Raw genomic sequence first — 20,075 nt, 5'->3', positions numbered from 1 at the left:
TATGTGCCACCAAGCTGTTTAAGTAATGCTTCTTAAATTTAATGTACATAGAAATCAACTGATGATCTTATTAAAAATGCAGATGTCAATTCAGTAAAAACAGGGAGTGAGTAGGTGGTGCTCTGCATTCTTAACAGCTTCCATAGGATGCCAATCAATGTTGCTCGTCCTCAGATCATACTTTGAATACCAAGGTTTTTAAGTCAGTACATGTGTACAACTGGCTTACCTCACTAGAAAAAGAAAGCAAACCCCAAGATGGGGTTGGGGTAGCAAACAGTGAGAAGGATGCAACTGAGCTTCCTATCAACAATGAAAACATACATTCAACATCATTTATTCATTCATTCCTGCCACCAATAAGTGCTAGAAAAGAAGCAGAATTGGCCAGATAGCCAGTCAGACTGAAGTTACTAAATCCATATGAAAACTTAGGGGGGAAAACAACAAAAACAAAAAATTCCACCCCCACCCCAAAACACAGACATCATCCTGTAGAATGTTAGCTATCACTTTTTCCTTTCTGTGTCTTTTCTTGTCTCCTATTCCTCTTTCTAGTTAGTGTTCCTCAAGTGTCATTTAGGGACAAAAAGTAGTTCCTGGTAATCTATTAATTGGTTTACAGACAGTTTTAAGACAAAATGATAAGAGTTTTGACCCTGAATAGATCTTTTTTTTTTTTTTTTCCTTTTGGTGGTGCTGGGAAACGAATCCAGAGCCTCAAGATGCTAAGGAATTCTCTACCACTGAACTACGTCCCCAGCCCACATTTCACAAATTTGAAAAGATTAATTAGGACTTTCAAATAAATCATTTTAGGTTTTTAATTGTTGCTATATTGCAAGGGACATCCAAGATTTACAAGAATATTTAATAATATTCAATAAATGAATCAATAACTCAAGAATATTAATTCAAAGAGTAAAAATGAAAATTACATTTAACTCACAACGTCATAAATGAAAATAGCATGCTCTTAGAATGAAGACTGTAATCTCAGAGTGGGCTCTAACCAGTGAATCAGGAATAATTAGTCTGCACTAGAAAATATTATTGTTCCTATTGTATTGCAATACATTGTATTACATATACCAACAGGAACAAGCCACTGAAGTATTCATATAATTTTCAACCACTCCAGTAAATCAACCTAGTCTCTCTTATGAATTTTGTCATTAGAAGCAAAGATTAAAACTATAGTCAAGGTATTTGATCTTCTTTTAACAAAACAAGTATAATTACTGTCAGCTGTAAAACTAATGACAAATATACTCAGAAAAACAGAACAATATACTGGCAAAATTCTAAGAGATGATAATAACTGGACATTTTATGTGTGTGTTAGTTTTGTATCACTGTGACCAAAATACCTGACAAGTACAACTTAAAAAAGGAAACTTAATGGTTTCAGAGGTCTTAGTCACAGATGGCTAAGTGCACTGCTGTGAGCCCAGAGGAAGGAAGCACATCATGGTGGACGGCAGCTAGGAAGCGGAGAGGGGAAGAAGACACTGGGAAGATAAACCCTTCTGAGGGCATACCCTCTCCTCCAGCCATGCCTCACCTGCCTACAGTTACTACCCAGTCCATTCAAACTATGATGGACTGATTAGGTTACAGTTCTCACAATGAAATCATTTTACTTCTGAACATTCCTGCATTAACAAAGGAGCTTTTGGGGGACAACTCATATCTAAACCATAACAATCTGTTATATAGTGAGGAAGAGTAATTACCACAGATCTATGCTTTTAGGTATTTGTTTTATGGCTGCATGAAACCACCAGTGTACTGAGTTTGGATCAACCTTTGGCATATCCATTCATAATATGTAAATCAAGAAAAACTGACAACTTTTGAATTTTTTTGGGGGGGAGGGGGTAGTGCCAGGGATGGAACCAGGCCCTTGAATATGCTAGGCAAGTTCTCTAACATGGAGCCAGCACCCCCAGTCCCCCCAATTTTTAATCCTGATTATCAAAACACATGATTGAGAGGGATTTTCTGATCCAATAACTGTTTTTAAACCTTGTCTTGAAAAGGTATACTGGGATCAATATAGCCAGGACATCAATTATGGGGGTAACAAGGAAGAACAAATTCACACAAATTCATTTACAGACCACAGCTGAAATTTAACAATATTTCCTCATAAATCAGTATTAAAAAGACTACAATGGAAATTATGATGTAATTCAAATTGTCCATGAACAGGTATCTTCATGAAAAAAGAAAAGCAGCAGCAAATACAGATTATGCTTCTCTATCTTGCATTCAGGCTCAAGATTTAAATTTTATGACATTGCTGTAAAATATGTCTATGATTTTAAATAGTTTCAGTGCTGTATCTACATGACATACACTACAGTGAATAGCTTGAACCTATTATTTGGCATGAAATAAACAATTTTTTTTCGGGGGGTGGGGTGGTACTAGGGATTGAACCCAGAGATACTCTATCACTGGGCAACTTCCCCAGCCCTTTTGATTTTTCATTTTGAGACAAGGTCTTACCAAGTTGCCCATGCTGGCCTTGGACTTGCTATCCTCCTGTCTCAATCTCCTGAATCACTGTAATTATACGCATGTACCACTGCACACAGCAATAACATTTTTTTTTCCCCGGTACTGGGGCTTGAACCCAGGGCCTCAAGCATACTAGGTAAGCACTGTCACTGAGCTACATCCCCAGCCCTAATAATACAATTCTTAAGGATAAAATAATATAGACCCAATCATGATAATCTCTTTGGCCTAGCCAAAGAGTTTCACTCTTTTTCACATAGCATCTAGGCATTTTCCTTCCTTGTTGTAGAAAGATACCAATTAAAACCACATTCAAGGGCTGGAGATGTGGCTCAAGCGGTAGCGCGCTCGCCTGGCATGCGTGCGGCCCCAGGTTCGATCCTCAGCACCACATACAAACAAAGATGTTGTGTGTACCCTGATAACTAAAAAATAAATATTAAAATTCTCTCTCTAAAAAAAAAAAAAAAAAAAACACACATTCAAGTTGGGTACAGTGATGCATGCCTGTACTTCCAGAAACTCAGGAGGCTGAGGTAGGAGGATCTCAAGTTCAAGGCCAGTCTCAGAACTTAGTGAGACCTTGTCTCAAAATCAAAAATAAAAAAGGCTGGGGATGTAGCTCAGTAAAAAGCACCCCTGGGTCCAATCCCCAATACCACAAAAATAAAACAGAACAATCTTGCTCCCGGCCAGAACCCACAATTACTGCCTGAAAACATATATCCTAAAACTGAACTCAAACAAAAGGATAGATCTACCCTACTACCATCTTTCAAACTGAATATTAAGCTTTCCTGTTAAATGGCATACATCTGTCAACTTAGTACCTGATCAAACACCACATGTAGATTTTAATAATAATTCTTATAATAATTTTTATGTTCACCATCTGAATATCTAAAACACCCAAAAGAATCACCTTATATTTGCCACTTTTCTAATAACTTATAACTAAAAGGTAGGCTTATCTCATTTAGTAGAAATAAAAGAGTAAGAAAAAAACCCTAGGTTAAGTATGAAAATCTAACTCTGACTTTGTAAGCCAGATATAAACATGGTGAGAAACTAAAGCAATAACTGCCTTTTACTAATGTTCAAATTATTTTGCAATATTGTTTTGATTTTACAATGTAAACATTTTAGATCATTCCTTTGTGTTTATCTAAAATTGGTGATGATTGTGAAGACCTATCTTGGGTCCAAATATTTGAGAATACTATTTTTTCCATTACCTAACTTTCTTTTTGTATGAAGCTATCATTTCTTCTTACGCATCATGCTAGAGGAAAAACAATAAGGGAAATTGCCCTTATTAATAATCTTCTTGAATTAGAAAAGCAGTTCATAAAAAAAGCATTTCATTATCTGCATTTATATTACCTCATTTAGAAAAAACATGGTTTGATTTCAGTAGGTACGACACTTACAAAAACCAATATATCTAATAATTTCTAATTTCCCCAATCCCTCCCCCAAAGTCATTCTTTCCTTTTGACCTTCCCATAATCCAGACTGTCTTTCCGTACCTCTTGGTTATAACTAAGGGTGATATCAAAAGCAGTTACCAGGTATCATGGCATAAACACCAAAGAATGACACCAGCTCATAAATGTAAGGCTATACTGGAATAGGTTCACTAAATATTATCCTTAGTTACAGCTTCTTTTAAGCAGTCTGCTATACTTTTTCCATGACCTTCAGTTATTCTTTGACTGCCAATTCCCAGAGATAGCAGTTTTCATTAAAGACAACCAAATAATTGGATTCCAAACATAAATTTAACTCAATATCTTATTAAATCTTTAATTTCCCTACATTTATTCCTTAACAAAATAATTAAGAAGAAGTATTAGAAAGAACTGCTTTCTTTCTCTTTTAACAACTTTCTTCAGAGAATGTGGTTCTTTAAGTCAGCTTTTTATTATAGCTTTGTTATTTGATAATATTTACACAATTAGATATTCATGTTCTTTTTCCTCTCAACCACATGAAAATAGTTAACACACAGATAAATGAATGATTTGGTCATATATTAAGGATGCTGTCAACTGTTAGCAAAACAAATGTCTGACATTTAGAGAAGAAATAACAGAAAGGAATTGTAAAAATTCCCAGAATGCCAAGATGGGTCATTTAAAAATAAATCTGAGGGGCTGCGGTTGTGGCTCAGCAGTAGAGTGCTTGTCTAGCATGTGCAAGGCCCTGAGTATGATCCTAAGCACCACATAAAAATAAATAAATAAAATAAAGGTAATGTGTCCAACTACAACTAAAAAATAAATTAAAAAAAAAATAAATTTGAGCTCATAGAGTTACATAATGACATCAAATGTACCACTGTTATTTTTAAAGACATTCTTACCCAACTTTGGAAAAACTATTAAGTATTCAGCATTGCACTGAGGACATGCCACTCTGGCTGTACTGTTTCCTCTTTGTTTTTCATCAACCCAGCGCTGCAGACAAGCCTGATGAACCCATTTGGTAGATCCTCGGCACCTGCATGGTCTCACCCATTCAGCTGTTCTATCATCTTCATCAGTGGCAAAACAAACCCAGCAACTTCTGTAAATTGAGAGAGAAAATGATGTTTATTTTTAGGATTTCAGTCTCTTCTACACTGTAGCGCTTACTTACGGGGATGAACCTCAATCCCTCTGAAAGACTATGAATACGGAACCATCAGTACATTCCCAGGAGAACAGTCTTTAATTTTTGTTTTTCCTCATCATCTTCTATAGCATCTTTTTTCTGAAATTTGTTATTATTTAATTTTCTCCTTCTTTCTAGAAATTCTTCACTCTCACCAGTGAACCAGAGTTCAAAGAGACAACCCTTAAGCTGCTTTTGTTTTACGTAAGACAAGATAGTTCTTTAAGGACTGGTAAACATAGGAATATGTGAGATTTAGTGTTCTCCCTACTGTAACACTAACCTCTTCTGTGTATTTGTGTGTGTATGTGTGTTTTTTTGTGTGTGGGGGGGGCAACGGGTAATGAGGATTGAACTTGGGCCCTCTACCACTGAATATGTTCCTAGCCCTAAAAAGTTTCCCAAGTTTACCTCAAATTTATGGTCCTCCTGCCTCAACTTCCCAAATAGCTGTGATTATAGGCATGTGCCACCATGTCTGGCTAACACCAACCTCTTGAATTTGGGGAAAAAAAAGTGTTACACAAATGATTTCACATAATTTCATTCGATTTTCAACTAAGGGAAAAAAAACCCCACTGTTTTCCCTTTTTGGTAAAGTATGACTATAATGTTTAAAAATTTATGAAACTACAAAGGATAATTAGACAGGAAAAAATGTTTTAGGAAAGTGATGATAAATTTGGGTCTAGTCTACATGTTTCCATTGTAGGTATGTTTGGTTTTCCTTTTTCTGGAATTAAATTATATTAATTATATTTCAAATCTAGAAACTTCAAGTTGGAGGTGCTTATGTTTTAAAAAAAAAACCTATTGCATTGATTAATTCAAAAACATTTTTTCACTTTTCTTTAAAGGTACTTTATGAAGTCTGATTTTTCTTTCTTGTAGGATAAGGCTACAATTCCTTATAATTATTTTTTCTCCCAATTAACACAAGTTTTGACATTGATTTCCACTAGGGTAAACACAGTTCAATTCAATGAGACCATTCTCTTCCCCCCTTCATCCATTAAAAAGTTTGTGTAAATGGAAACTGCAAATTAAAGCTTATTACCTACTGCACAATTTTTACTTAGATAAGTGGTTTTTATCAGAACTACAAACTTAAATTATGCTCAGAGATAAAGACTGTACAGTCAGCTACCAAAGATGAGTAAGGTCTCCAGTCTTTGAACAACAGGAATAGAATAGGGAAAATAATGAACTGAATCCATGGCAATAATACTCAAAACTGTAATTTTATTCAGCTTTCAAACTGAGTAACATTTGTTTAGCACTCTGACCCACTTCAGCTAAGCTGTTTTGGCCTTCATGCTACCTTCATTTTTCTTTTAAAAATGTGATCGTAGCCAGGTGTGGTGTCGCATGCCTATAATCCCAGGGGCTTGGGAGGCTAAGGCAGGAGGACTTCGAGTTCAAAGCCTGCCTCAGCAATTTAGCAAAGCCCTAAGTAACTTAGAGAGACCCTGTCTCTAAATAAAAAATACAAAATAGGGCTGGGAATGTGGCTCAGTATAGAGTGCACCTGAGTTCAATCCCCAGTACTGTCCCTCCACAAAAAAAGAGGGCTGGGGATGTGGCTCAGAGGTTAATCGACCCTGGGTTCAATCCTCGGTATCAAAAAACACAAAAACAAAAGCCAAAATCCTTCAAAGTTCATCCTCTGCAAAGGAAAAAAGAGGTTATAAATTTCTGACCAAACTTTTAAGAGTTTCTCTTTTTTCTTTATTTTTTGTCCTTCTTCTCTCCAATGTCTCTCAAAGGTCAATGTGATTGATTCATAAGCATTACTTGAACTTGTTAGAAATGGGATTATCAGACCCACCCCCAGACCTTCAGAATCAGAAACTCTTTAGTTGCCTGACATTGTTTTAACAAGCATTTCTCAGGTGATCCTATATCTAAAGTTTCAGAGGTCCTGCTCTAAGTCTGTCTTCACTTTTTCATTATTTCTTCCCTTTGTAAGTCTTCTTAACTCTCCATATGAAAATGAAATTCCATTTTACTATAAAAATTTAAAATTTTATGAAACTAGAAAGGATATGAAGACAGGAAAAAACGTTTTAGGAAAGTGATATGATAAATTTGGGTTAAATTCCACTTAACTATAAACAAAAACTATTTGGTTTTTAAATTTAACAGCAAGTAAAATGCTTAAGTTTTTCTTTTTTTTTTTTTTTAAAGGAAAAAATGCCAAACTAGTTTTTGGAAAAAATTGAGTTCAGGATATTCTAGCTGGTTCAAGAACCTGGACTTTGATTTTGAGTTTATATAAAACAGTCTTCCAGAAAAGTTGACAAATACCCAGGTGTTAGTTTCTTCATTTATTTTTTAGATGCTGGGAATTGCTTTCAGGTCCTTGCTCGTGTTAGGCAAGTGATCTACCACTAAGCCACCAGCCTCTCTTTGTTTATTATCTTTAATCACAGACCTGATGGGGAATTGGAGATAACATATAAATATTTCGCTAGTAAAGCTGAGTTGAATTATACATTTGTAGAGATTTTAGTAGTGATTTAGCAAGGGGTTTCCCCCACCCCTTGCCATTATATTCAGCACATGTGGGGCTTTCCTATTATAGCATCTATTAGAAATTACATTTAAGTAATTATAATAAAATACTTAAATACTAAGTTAATCCAGACCTGCATAGTTGTCCTACGGTACTGATAAAGTCACCAAAGAAAATGTATCATGTACAATTCAGCAATACTGTAATTGTCAATACAGTTGAGAATAACAATGGTAGTTTCTAATACTCTAGAATTGGAATTTACCTGTCATATATATAATCTCATCATTACTTGTAATATGAAACTGGCTTGAGCAGGACTCTACTTACTTGCTGACTACCAGACATTTCTAAACCAATTGGTGTTTGTGAGTTTTGAGAATCTACATTGAATTTTATTTTTGGAAAAATCTGTTTGTAAGAACCGAGTCTCTGAAAATGTAACTTTTTAAAAAATACTACCTATACTAAAATAAAATGCAAACATGCCTGGTACGTGAGGTTTGTTTCAGTGATGTGTCTGGCCTCCCCGTATTAAGATATACTGCTAAATTATAATTAGGCCCCTTACAGATTTTTTTGTTACTTCTATCACTTGAATTTAAATTTATGTTAAAAGTAAAATAATAATGGGTTGATGGATGTAAAACAAGTCTTTTGAACCAGACTGCCTAGATTCAATCCTGGTTTACCACTTGTTATATGTTTAATGATAGAATCTCTTTCACAAAGTTGTTATAAAGCCAAAGTTTGTTTATGTTTTGTGATGCTGGGATTGAACCCAGGGCCTGGCACATGCTAAACATGTGCTCCTATCATTGAGCTCTGGCCCCAACTGGGATTCTTAATTTGGGTTCAATGAAAACTTTAAGAGGGTTGGTAAATTTGATAGAAAAAATATTAGATGTTTATTTTCACTAAACTCTAAATAAAATTTAGCTCTTTTCTTCAATGATGAATCAAGCAAACTATCTGCAGTACAGCAATTAGAAATTAGTACATGAAGCAACCAGAAATTTTCATATTATTTTACAGCTGCACAGATCCCAAAATAATACTTGGTCCATCATTAATTTGAAATCAGTTATTAGACTGATAAATCTTGTATTTGAATGTGTTACAGCTCATATTACTATACAGATTTTTAATATTTTGATAGCTGTATTTTAACTTAATTGGTTTAATTCCTAAGCATATATATTGTTTTATTCTTTCAAAAACATTCTGAGAAGGAACCCATAGGCTCAATCAGGCTGCCAAAGGAGTTTTCAGCATAAAAATGGTTTGATTTTGCTGGGTGCAGTGGAGTATGTCTATAATCCTAGCGACTCTGGAGGTGGAGGCAGGAAGATTACAAATTCAACGCCAGCTTCAGCAACTTACTAAAACCCTATTTCAAAATAAGTAATAAAAGCAAAAAGGGCTGGGGATGTACCTCAGCAGTAGAGCATACCTGTGTCCAACCCTAGTACCATACCACCCCTTCCCCAAAAGGTTTTTATTTTAAGGTCCCCTACTTTAAAGGACTAAATATATGCTAAAGAAACTGCTTAAGAATTATCTGGCACACAAGTATAGTGGCGCATGGCTGTAATCCCAGCAATTGGGAGGCTAAGGCAGGAGAATCACAACAAGTTCAAGGCTAGCCTCAGCAACTTAGTGAGGCCCTTAGCAACTTAGTGAGATCCTGTCTCAAAAAATAAAAAGGGATGGGAATGTGACTAGGTGATTAATGCCTCTGGGTTTGCTCTCTGGTACAGGAAAAAAAAAAATTACCTAGCATATATATATAATCTCCAAATACACTGGCAATAACATTGATTATGATGGCAATGATCATGTCAACTTTACATCTATGCCTAGAATTTATGGATGCAATTTTCTTACTATTCTACTTGGCAACTTGGTATTCAGTGGAAAAAATCCTGGATTTTTTGTTATCTCCCAATTTTTCAACATGCCTCACCTAACATTACTTAAGATATTCATTCAAACTCTTTCAATGTATTTTTTTCATTCTTCTTTCTTTTACTTGCTCTTCTAAATGCCCCTGCTTGCTGATAAATACACCATTTACTTCCACACCATGCCGACCACCCAGTTGGAGCACAGTGGAGTAAAGGAAGATATACGAAGTATCATGATTAGCTTAGAGATCAAAGAACAAATCACTATTATTGTATGAAGATAAGAAAATAACTGGGCACAGTGGCACATACCTGTAATTCCACTGACTCAGGAGACTGAGGCAGGAAGATGGCAAGTTTGAGGCCAGGCTTAGCAATTTAACGAGATTCTGTCTCAAAATAAAAAATGGGCTAGGCCAGGTGGTGCATGCCTATGATCCCAATGGCTCAGGAAGCTGAGACTGGAGGACCAAAAGTTCAAAGCCACCTCAGCAACTCTGCAAGGTCCTAAGCAACTTGATGAGACCCTGTCTCTAGATAAAATACAAAATAGGGCTGGGGACATGACTCAGTGGTTAAGCAACACTGGGTTCATTCCCTGGTACCAAATAAATAAAACAAAAAATGGGACTGAGGGATATAGCTCAGTGGTGGGGCCCCTGGGTTCAATCCCCAGTACAAACAAAACAAATACATAAAAATAAAAACCCCAATAAACCCAACTAAATGGGACATATCTAAAGAACATTATCCCTGCGGACACGGTGGCACACACCTGTAATTCCAGCTGCTGCAGAGGCTGAGGTAGGAGGAATTTAATTTCGAGTCCAGTATAACCTCAAGATATAGCCTTAATATTAAAAAAATAAAGGGCTGGGGTGTAGCTCAGTGATAGAGCACTTGCTTAGCATATGCCAGGCCCTGGGTTTGATCCGAGTACTGAAAAAAGATAAACAAGCAAAACACCTTTAGAATAAATGTATAGGCTTATTGATATTGCAAATATCACTAATGTGTATGTATAACCTGTCATCCTTTTATATTTTGGTGCTGGGGATTCAGCCCAGTGGCATTCTACCACTGCGCTACATTATACATCCCCAGTTCTTTCCTTCTTTTTTGAGACAGTGTCTTGCTAAATTTTGAAGCTGGCCTTGAATTTGTAATCCTCCTGCCTTAGACTCCTGAATAGCTGGGATTTTAGGCATGTGCCACTGAGCCTGGCTATAATCCCTCTGAACAGTAAAGTTTATATATGTTTAAGGAATGTATACAGCTTGGTCACCTTAAATCTAAGATTATTTAATTTCTAATCAACTTGAGTATCTGTTGCCACAAGAAACAATATTTACAAAATTTATAGTCTAGTTAAGAAAAAAATGTGCATACAAGGATCAAACAAATCCACCACATAAAACATTAAATGCTTAGAAAAGGCATTAGAAATCATAAGTTATACAAAAATGTGATGAGATAAGAAATATAGGATAAAACCATTTAAGTCTCATGAATCTCATGTAGATAACCACAGATGAGCACACAAGCTGACTGAAAAGAAAAAGGATACTTAAGTAAGAAAAACAGCAATATACAAGATTAGAGATGGAAATAAGCATATGTTCATGGACCAATGTTGTTGGAGCAGAAAGGTTTTATTAATTCAGATACTACAGCCCCACAGATATTACAGGCAGCCCATACTTGTAATCCCAGTTCCTCCAGAGGTTGAGGCAGGAGGATTATAAATTTGAGATACATACAAGATTTGTAAAACCTCAGATATTTAGTGAGACCCTGTCTTGAAAGAGAGGAAAAAAAAAAAAAAAAAGGCTGGGGGTGTAACAGTGTTAGTGCACTCCTGTGTTAAATCCCCAGTACCATGTGCAAAAAAAGCGAGCTAGATATTACCAACCAGTAGGAAAAAGATAAATAAATAACAAAAGACAGTCTTACTTTATAGGGTTCATTTGTGACTCAACCAGTTTATCTGATGAAGTTAATCATTTTTTTTTAAAGTATAAAGACAAATGCTTGGGATTATTAATAAATAAAACTATTAATAAAACAGCTCTTTACCGGCAAATAAATTAACTAAGGAAAACAAGTATGATTATCTAAAAAACAGCTGGCAGGAATGCCTTATCTCTGCAGACTCAAATTACAAGTGTTTATTTTAGATTATTAGAAAGATTTGGAAAATCACAGGCTCCTGCCCCAGAAATCACTGTGATAAACTGGAGTGTAGCATAATAAATTCTAGAATACAGGAGAGAGGAACAAGCTTGAAATTGTTTCTGTTACATTATATATGGTGTTATAACAATGTACTTGCATGACTCCTTTAGGGAAAGAAAACTAGCAGTCCTTAATTCAGAACAGACTTAGAGATGTGCACTCTGGATAATGCAAAGAAGGCCCTATTCAACAATGGAAAACATTGCACATTGCTTGTCTTATTCAGGATTAAAAAATTCACATCCCATGTATTCTGGAGCAGGAAATTATACTGTAGATGAAAAATCCTTCCGTGTTGTTTGTCCAAGTAGAATGAAAGTTAAAGACTCTGAATCTAACAAAGAGATAGAACCACAATCATGACACATTACCAAAGTACAAAGCTGAAGGAAAATATATCACAATGAAAGCAATAACTTGTTGTGTGTATATTCATATTTATTTCTGATCTTCACAACTCTGAAAACACAAGTAGTTCTATCTTAAAGAAGGAAGCAAAAGCCTAAAAAAGTTAAGGGATCTGTTCAAGGCAACACAATAAACAGAGAGACATGGATCCAACCCTAGGCCTCCAAAACACTGTTTTTTTTTTTTTTAATTGTACCATGCTGCCATATGTGTATTCTGAGAAAAAAATTTCCATTTCTTAGAATATTACACCTAGTTCAAGAAATTATGTGTTTCATTTTTGCCAGGGTACTTTTAAGCAGCCATATGGAGCTTCCTCCAGAAATCCAAATTCCTTCCAGTTTACTCCGATGTGCCATGTAAATATTATCAACTTCTATGTGAACTGTGGCATGTAGAATTAGAAGGCACCGGAGAGAAATTGCTACATAATCCTGGAGAACAGGGGAAAGTATTCTGGCGGAAATGGTCAGAAAAACTTTATAAGGTAGAACCTTTATAAATAAGGTTCTTTGAAGAATGGGTAGAACTTTGAAATAAGATGCCCAAAAGAACACCATGTGTTTGAAGAAAAGTGAGCAAACCAGTTGGCTTGGGCAAAAGACTTATAAGTCTTCATAAAGAGAAAAAATGCTAGCCATGTGCTCACGGAGATTGGACCTAGGGGCAATTATCACCAAGCTACATCCCCAGTCCTTTTATTTTTAGACAGGGTCTTGCTAAATTGCTAAAGCTAGCCTTAAACTTGCAATCCTCCTGCCTCAGTCTCCCAAGTTGCTAGGATTACAGACATGTGCCACCATGCCTGGCTGAATATCTTAAACATAAAAGGGAGTATGATAAATAAATGTGAATAATGATGAGATAGTGGGAGGTCCTAAAGATCAGGCTAAAGAATTTGAACTTAATAAAATAATAAGAAAATACAGAAGGTTTTGAGCAAATTAGATGATTTTTTTAAAAAGTTGCTTCTACAAGATTATTCTAAGCACTGATAATGTCATAAAGAATGGAAAGAGCTGGGTGTGGTGGTGTACCCTTTCAATCCCAATGACTCAAGAGGCTGGGGCATGATTGCAAGTTCAAGTTCAGCCTGAACAATCTAGCAAGACCTTGTTGCAAAATAAAATTCTAAAAAGGACATAGGGATGTAGCTCAGAAGCAGAATGCTTTGGGTTCAATATCAAGTCCTGAGAAGGAAAAAGAATGAGATGGACATGGAGAGGTAAAAGAAAAAACATACTGGGCTGGGGATGTGGCTCAAGTGGTAGCGCGCTCGCCTGGCATGCGTGCGGCCCGGGTTCGATTCTCAGCACCATGTACAAAGATGTTGTGTCCACCGAACACTAAAGAATAAATATTAAAAAAAAAAAATCTCTCTCTCTCTCTCTCTCTCTCTCTCTCTCCTCTCTCACTCTCTCTTTAAAAAAAATATTAAAATAAATAAATAAATAAATAAAAAGAAAAAACATACTGTGATTCAAAAGAATGTCTCCTATGGCTGGGTGCAGTGGCACACTCCTGTAATCCCAGTGGCTCTGGAAGCTGAGACAGGAGAACCCCAAGTTCAAAGCCAGCCTCAGCAACTGCAAGGCATTAAGCAACTCAGCAAGACCCTGTCTCTAAATAGAATACAAAATAGGGATGGGAATATGGCTCAGTGGTTTGAGTGCCCCTTATTCAATCCTCAGCAACCCCCCTCCCCCCAAAAAGAATGTCTCATATATACTAAGTCTGTGTGGTGAAATAGGATAAGAAATATAGGCAGTTTCTGTTCTCAAAAGAATTTCCAATTAAATATATGTGGAAATGGTGGTAGAGGATATGTTGTGTGTGGAATGCTTTAAGACATGTGATGTGAAAAAATAAATAAGGCCTGGGGATGTGATTCTGTGGCAGAACACTTGCCTAGCATGCACAAGGCTCCAGGTTCAATCCCCAGCATTACGGGTGGGAGGGTGGTGGTACACACATGTACATACACAATGACATACTATAATAAATGAATAATGGTTCTATGAACACACATTATTACTAACTCTAAATGGGGTAGCTGTACGAGGCATCAATGTGATGATCTGAGCTAAATTCTAAAGATGTGGTAAGAAATGGCCAGGTGTTAAGAGGGAAGAAGGCATCCAAAGCAAAACTGAGATGAAATAGCAGGATAAATTCAGGCGACAATGAAAATGCAAGGATACATTAGGCTTTTGAAAGTTTAGAGTTCTGTTCTTATCAGTGACAGAGACTGGTAGATTTTCAAGTATGGAAATGGGATGATAATCATGTCTTGGCCAATTGTGGTGCTACTAAGCCAAAGTGAACAAAGAGAAAAATTGGTGCCAGGGTGGTGGGGTGGGGAACCTACACTATTTGATAAGTGAGTAAATTTGGAAAGAAGAAAGAAAAAAAAAAAAAAAACAGGCTTAGGTTTTACAACTGGTGAACTAGAAGAATGGTCATATCAAAGATTAAAAATTGAGAAGTAAAGATAAGTAAAAGTCCAGTTTCCGGAAATATCTCTAAGCAGGCCCAGACTTCAAATCTGAGATCCACTCCTACAGGATTTTTTTTTTTTAAAACAATATTCCTTGTATTTGTCTTTATACATTTAATTGAAATTTAAGAGAAAAATGAGAACATAGGTGGTGATAAAGCAATATATAATATACTTCAGCTGACCAAGTTTCCAAGGGTCTGATACTAAGGGTTTAAGCTCATGGGTGGTTACAATTTCAGGGTGGTATTTGTGACCCCCAAATTTTTCATGGCTCTAGAAAAATCACTTCCTTTCCAACTATTCTCAAACAATTGTTCACCCACAAGAATTTACAAAGTTTGATAAACAAGTGGATTTGGAAAGAAGAAAGTAAAAAATAAAAGAAAAAAAAGACACTTAATGATCAAGATGGGGAGAAGCTAAATTCAGAATTCTGGGCCCTAACAGGCTGACATATTTTGGTCTGTTGGGCCTATCAGCTTTCCTCAAAAGAGGCATGTTGAGTATCTTTGAGTTCAATTTTTATGTAGGGCCAGTTGCAGACTAAGATGATAGTAAATATGAAGGAGATGGGGGGAAATTGCCACACTGGTTATGGTAGTCATAAGTACTTTCTGTCTGCCTAACATATATGAATAGTGTTTTATAAGGATGCTTGGTCTTCTTTAACACAATCCTATGGGAAAGGATATTTCCATTTTATAAATTAGGCTACAAAGCCTCAGAATACAAAATCCAATCTATTCAAATAGTTAGCAAGTGGGTTGGGGATGTGGCTCAAGCAGTAGCGCGCTAGCCTGGCATGCGTGCGGCCCGGGTTCGATCCTCAGCACCACATACAAACAAAGATGTTGTGTCCGCCGAAAACTAAAAAATAAGTATTAAAAAAAATTCTCTCTGTCTGTCTGTCTCTCTCTCACCTCTCTCTTTAAAAAAACAAACAAACAAACAAACAAACAAAAAACCAAATGGTTAGCAAGTGACAAAATTACAAGCTAGTTTCACTAAATAATACCACCTCATATTGTGAAATTATCCCTTAGGATTTAGAGCAATTGTTTTCACACACATCAGAAACATCTAGCAGGCCTCTGAAAATACAGATGCCCCGGCCCTGTACTCCAGAAATTTGTGATCTCATTGGTCTTGGACAGGGTCCAAACATTGATCCATAGTTTTAAATGTTCCTCAGGTGATTCTAATGTAGAATTAGGTTGCAAACTACTGACTAGGCAATACATCTTCTAAAATCATGTTAAGTAAGAATCTACCGTTAGGGCAGGGAATGTAGCTCAGTGGTAGAGCACTTGCCTAGGATGTGGAAGTCCCTGAGTTCAACCCCCAGCAGTGCAAAAAACAGAACTACCTTATTGTATGCCAAAAAGGCAAGAATGTGAGAGTAAGTGTTACAGTCACCTGCTTCATGGCAGTCAGAATTTCTGTTACTGTGAAGTTTGAAATGCTTCATTAGCACTACTTGACTTTTTGCTTTTATGGAAATCTGTAAAAATTGTATGAAAAGCCAGGAGAGCTTTTGGATATAAGAATTTTTCTAGAAGTTACCACATAAAAGTAAAAATGAAAGGATTCTTGGAGGGAAAAAAAAATTCATTACAAAATATCCTGCACCAGACCAGGGTCTCATTTGATGGAACTGGCTGAGGCAGGAGACAGCCTCTGGCATATTTTAGTATGCCATAATTTAGTGTGCTAAATTACAATGAACGGAAAACATGGTAAATGATCAGATCCCTAAACAATTTGGAAAACTGACATAAAAATTCATCCAACAAAAACTTCCTGAATGGGGCTGGGGTTGTGGCTCAGTGGTAGAGCGAGCGCCCACCTAGTGCATGTGAGGCACTGGGTTGGATCCTCAGTACCAAATCAAAATGAAACAAAGATATTGGATGTCCACCTACAACTAAAAAATAAATATAAAAAAACCCCAACTTCCTGATTACATGCTGAATACTGTTCAGCAGGTCTCTTTTAAGATTTAAAATAACAACAAATAAGTTTTGCATTATAAAAAAAAATGGTGCACAGAACAACTGTTGGAATGTTGATCTGAAACAAGGGCTGCACAATTACCAGTCATCTCAACTGAAAAAAAGTCAGTGACATAATTTCTATCAACTTAGGTGTCTCAAAATTCTAAGCTCCAAAGGAAATGCCTGTCACTCTGGGAGGTGCATTACTCTTGGTGATTTTTGTTCTGGGTGTGGCAGACCCAAATAACGTTTAACAGGGTATAATCTCAATTAAGGGAGGATCTTCATTCAACACCTTACAGTTGGATCTTTACTCAGCACAAAAAAGCTGCACCACCTGCTGAACAAGGTGGCCAGTGATGTCCACTGAGCTCTGTAAGCAACCACAAACATTATGAATTGGTTTGTTCAATTGGGCCGCGACAGGAAGCAAGACTTGGCTAGGAGAAAAACTGGATTTAGTCTCCAAAAACTCTGGTAGAACCCATTGACTAGAATTTGAACAGCAGAGGGCGGTGCAGCCGACTTCACCAAGCAGTTTTTACTGATTGGAGCCCCCCAGGAATGGGACACTGGCCCCGGTAAAAGCTGAAACTTTCTCAGAGAACTCAACGATCATCAAGTGTGCTAAGTGTTTGATGTTGGACTCCTGTGGCTGTTTTCCATAACCTCTACTCTGGTATGACCGTTAAGACTCCCTTGCGGATACTCTGACCTTAGTTTGGGGGTGGGGATGGGATGGGATGGGGAAGGGAGGGAGGAGTGAAATCAGCCTATCAGGCTTTCCAAAAGAATGCTTATCCTTGGTTTTTGAAAAGAGGCTTAAAATGATAAGGGGCTCACTCCCCAGAACGATAATCTGGTTCTTCTTCCCAGGGACCGCTGACAAACACTTTACAACATAGTTGCAGGAGGTGGAGATGGTTTAAGAAAAAGAAACTAATTCTATGGGTTTACACCAGCACCTTTCGTTTCAAAACGGTATTCCAACAAAACTAGAAGCCACTCTTTAACTAAGTTTCTAAATCTATGACCCAGGCCTCTTGCTCTGGCCTCTCGCAAGTGCAGACTCCAAACTTTCTGCGCCCCTCACCGCCCCCCAGCCGTGGAACTCTTCCCCGTACACCGGGCTCAACTCACCAAGAGCCTCGAGGCCCGGCGCCGGTGGGATCAGAGTGAGGGTCGCGGGCCCCGTCCGCCCCCCAAAGCACCCCGTACCTGTCCAGCATCTGCTGTAAGGCTTGGTCCGGCATCTTCCGCGGAGCCGGCGCACTTGGCGCTCCCCAGCGGACCCGGTTGGTGCCCGGCCCAGGGACAATAGCACTGAGAGGCGGCGGAGTAGGCCTCAGTCCCGCGGCAGCCGCGGACCCGCCACCCAGCCTCCCGGGGCGGCTCCGCGAGGCCGGCGGCAGCGGCGCGCGGCCAGCGGGCGTCCGGACGAGGTGGTGGGCAGCGAGGAGGAGGAGCCTGGGGCGGGGAGGCGGCGATCACGGCCCGGGTTCCTGCCCGTCGGCCCAGGGTTCCGGTCCATGGACCGCGGGCGCCGAGTTGCTGCCGGCGGAGGAGCTACCTCTGTGAGGTAAGAGTCGCCGCCTCCGTGCGCGCCGGGGTCACGACGCAGGGCGGCCCAGAGCAGCCTGGGAGATGTAGTCCTCGGACCGTCCCCGCTAGAGGCTGCACAGCCCGCCCGGACCACCGCCGCCGCCCGGCCGGCGCCCTCCCGTTTCCTTCCTCCAGGGGGAAAAATGTCCTTCGGGCCGCTTTCCGGGAAGCAGCAGGATGTGCCGCTCCACTGTCAGTAGCAACAAGGTCAGCCCTCCCTGCCTGTTTCTTTTCCCCTCAGCTCTCGCCCTCAGGTGGGACGGAGCCAGGTGAGGGGAATGGGCTGAAGGGCCATTTCTCGTCAAGGTCCTCAGTCCCGGTTGTGGCGTCGGGGCGGGCCGGGGCGGCGGGGGGAAGCCCCCCGCTCTGGAGCCAGCCTCTCCCACGTCAGAGTCGGTTTGGAGGGAGTTACACAACCCCCGCAAGGGGTCGGATGCTTCAGTGCGTGAGGTTATTCTCAAGGGGGCGGTGGGTAGGGGCTGCCGCGACCCGACCGTTTCCACCCGAGCGTCGGTGTGTTTGGAGGGTGGGGGGAGAAAAGACGATTCTCTCCTCTAGGAGCCTTCTCAAATGCGCCTTCAATGAGCTTTCAAGGGCTCGCCGACGGTCTCCAAATGGAACACGTTCGTGAATAAACAGCGCTTGCTTACTCAGCTGTGGGTTGTCAGGGATGTTTGTTTCTCTTTCTGCTGCTGGTCACTGTTAACCATTTCTTGTCTCCTTGACACCTCCAAGCAGGTGGATGGCGGGGAGGGGATAAAAAGAGAGAAGTCACAAATCACTCGATGGGCTAGTCTCTGACGTTCTAGGAATAGCTTTGGTGGGAGGGGAAGAGCAGTTGACTAAAGCGAATGCGTATTTTGGGCTACCTGTGGCGTTCTTTAGTGGTGTGATTGGCAGGACGTTTTGTAGCTTATGCCTTGATTGTGCCTAATTTTTGCTGCAAGATGTTGGCTTTTTCTTTAAATTAAAATGTGTTTTTCACGTTCTTATTTAATGTAGAATTTTACAATCAGGTCTTAATTAATGTGTTCGAGGTTTGCTCTGTGAGTATATTTGCAGTAGAGTGTACATTGCCAGAGTAAATAAATAAATAACATATGACTGGAAGTTTATTTGTTCCCCAATTTCTGAAATATGCTTTTATGAAAGCAAATTTCAGCATATGCTTTTATGAAAGCATATTTCAGCATATGCTTTTATGAGTTTGGGGTATTATAATTAATATTCATCTTTTTCTCAAGCCCACCCTAGAGAAGGAAAATAAGTGTTTAATCAGGATATATAATATTTAATATTAAAATAAGTGTTTAATCAGGATATATAATATTTAATTTTTTTTCTTACTTTCTCATTTTTTCCTCCTTCTCCTTTTTCTTTTTTGTTTTTTTTTTCCATTTTCTTATTTGATACAGAGTCTAAGTTGCCTAGGCTGGCTGGAACATTTAATCCTCCTGCCTCAGTCTCCCAAGTAGCTTGGGTTACAGGTATACACCACTGTGTCCACCTAATATTTTAGATTCTTATTTTTTTTTTTTGTTCCTTGTTGTGTGTAAGCCCTCCTCTGCTGTGTTTATCTCAAGAAGTTGTCAGCCATAAGGATTTGTATATAGATGTCTGACTTAGAATTTAACCTAGTGCATTGATTAGACTAGTGCAGTCTCCATTTAGCTTTATGATTTACACTAAAAGGAATTTCATCCCAAAATTTCTATTTGACCCTGCATTAGAAA

The 20,075-nt window shown here is 38.5% G+C and overlaps 2 protein-coding genes across 3 annotated transcripts in view; one reads left to right on the top strand and one right to left on the bottom strand.

Moving 5' to 3' along the window:
• Positions 1 to 18,331, bottom strand: part of Marchf5 (membrane associated ring-CH-type finger 5) — a 35,717-nt gene extending 17,386 nt beyond the window's left edge. Inside the window, exons 1-2 of one of the 2 annotated variants that reach the window (XM_076835067.1) lie at positions 17,959 to 18,331; positions 4,892 to 5,094 (exon numbers count right to left, since the gene is read on the bottom strand). In XM_076835067.1, the coding sequence (XP_076691182.1) occupies positions 4,892 to 5,094; positions 17,959 to 17,993 (238 nt within the window). In that variant the 5' untranslated portion in view covers positions 17,994 to 18,331. Of the gene's footprint in view, positions 1 to 4,891; positions 5,095 to 17,958 lie in introns of those variants that run through there. The other variant, XM_076835068.1, reaches the window with a different exon arrangement.
• An 83-nt stretch (positions 18,332 to 18,414) lies between these two features.
• The window catches only part of Cpeb3 (cytoplasmic polyadenylation element binding protein 3), a 191,306-nt gene continuing 189,645 nt past the window's right edge, over positions 18,415 to 20,075 (top strand). Inside the window, exon 1 of the mRNA XM_076835065.1 lies at positions 18,415 to 18,549. The gene's annotated coding sequence lies outside the window, so the exon portion shown is untranslated. The remainder of the gene's footprint in view (positions 18,550 to 20,075) is intronic.

This window comes from Callospermophilus lateralis, chromosome 15 (genome assembly GCF_048772815.1).
Source record: "Callospermophilus lateralis isolate mCalLat2 chromosome 15, mCalLat2.hap1, whole genome shotgun sequence".
NCBI classification, from domain to species: Eukaryota; Metazoa; Chordata; class Mammalia; order Rodentia; family Sciuridae; genus Callospermophilus; species Callospermophilus lateralis.
Note: the sequence above shows the minus strand (reverse complement) of the source record. Positions and strands in the feature narration are given on the sequence as shown.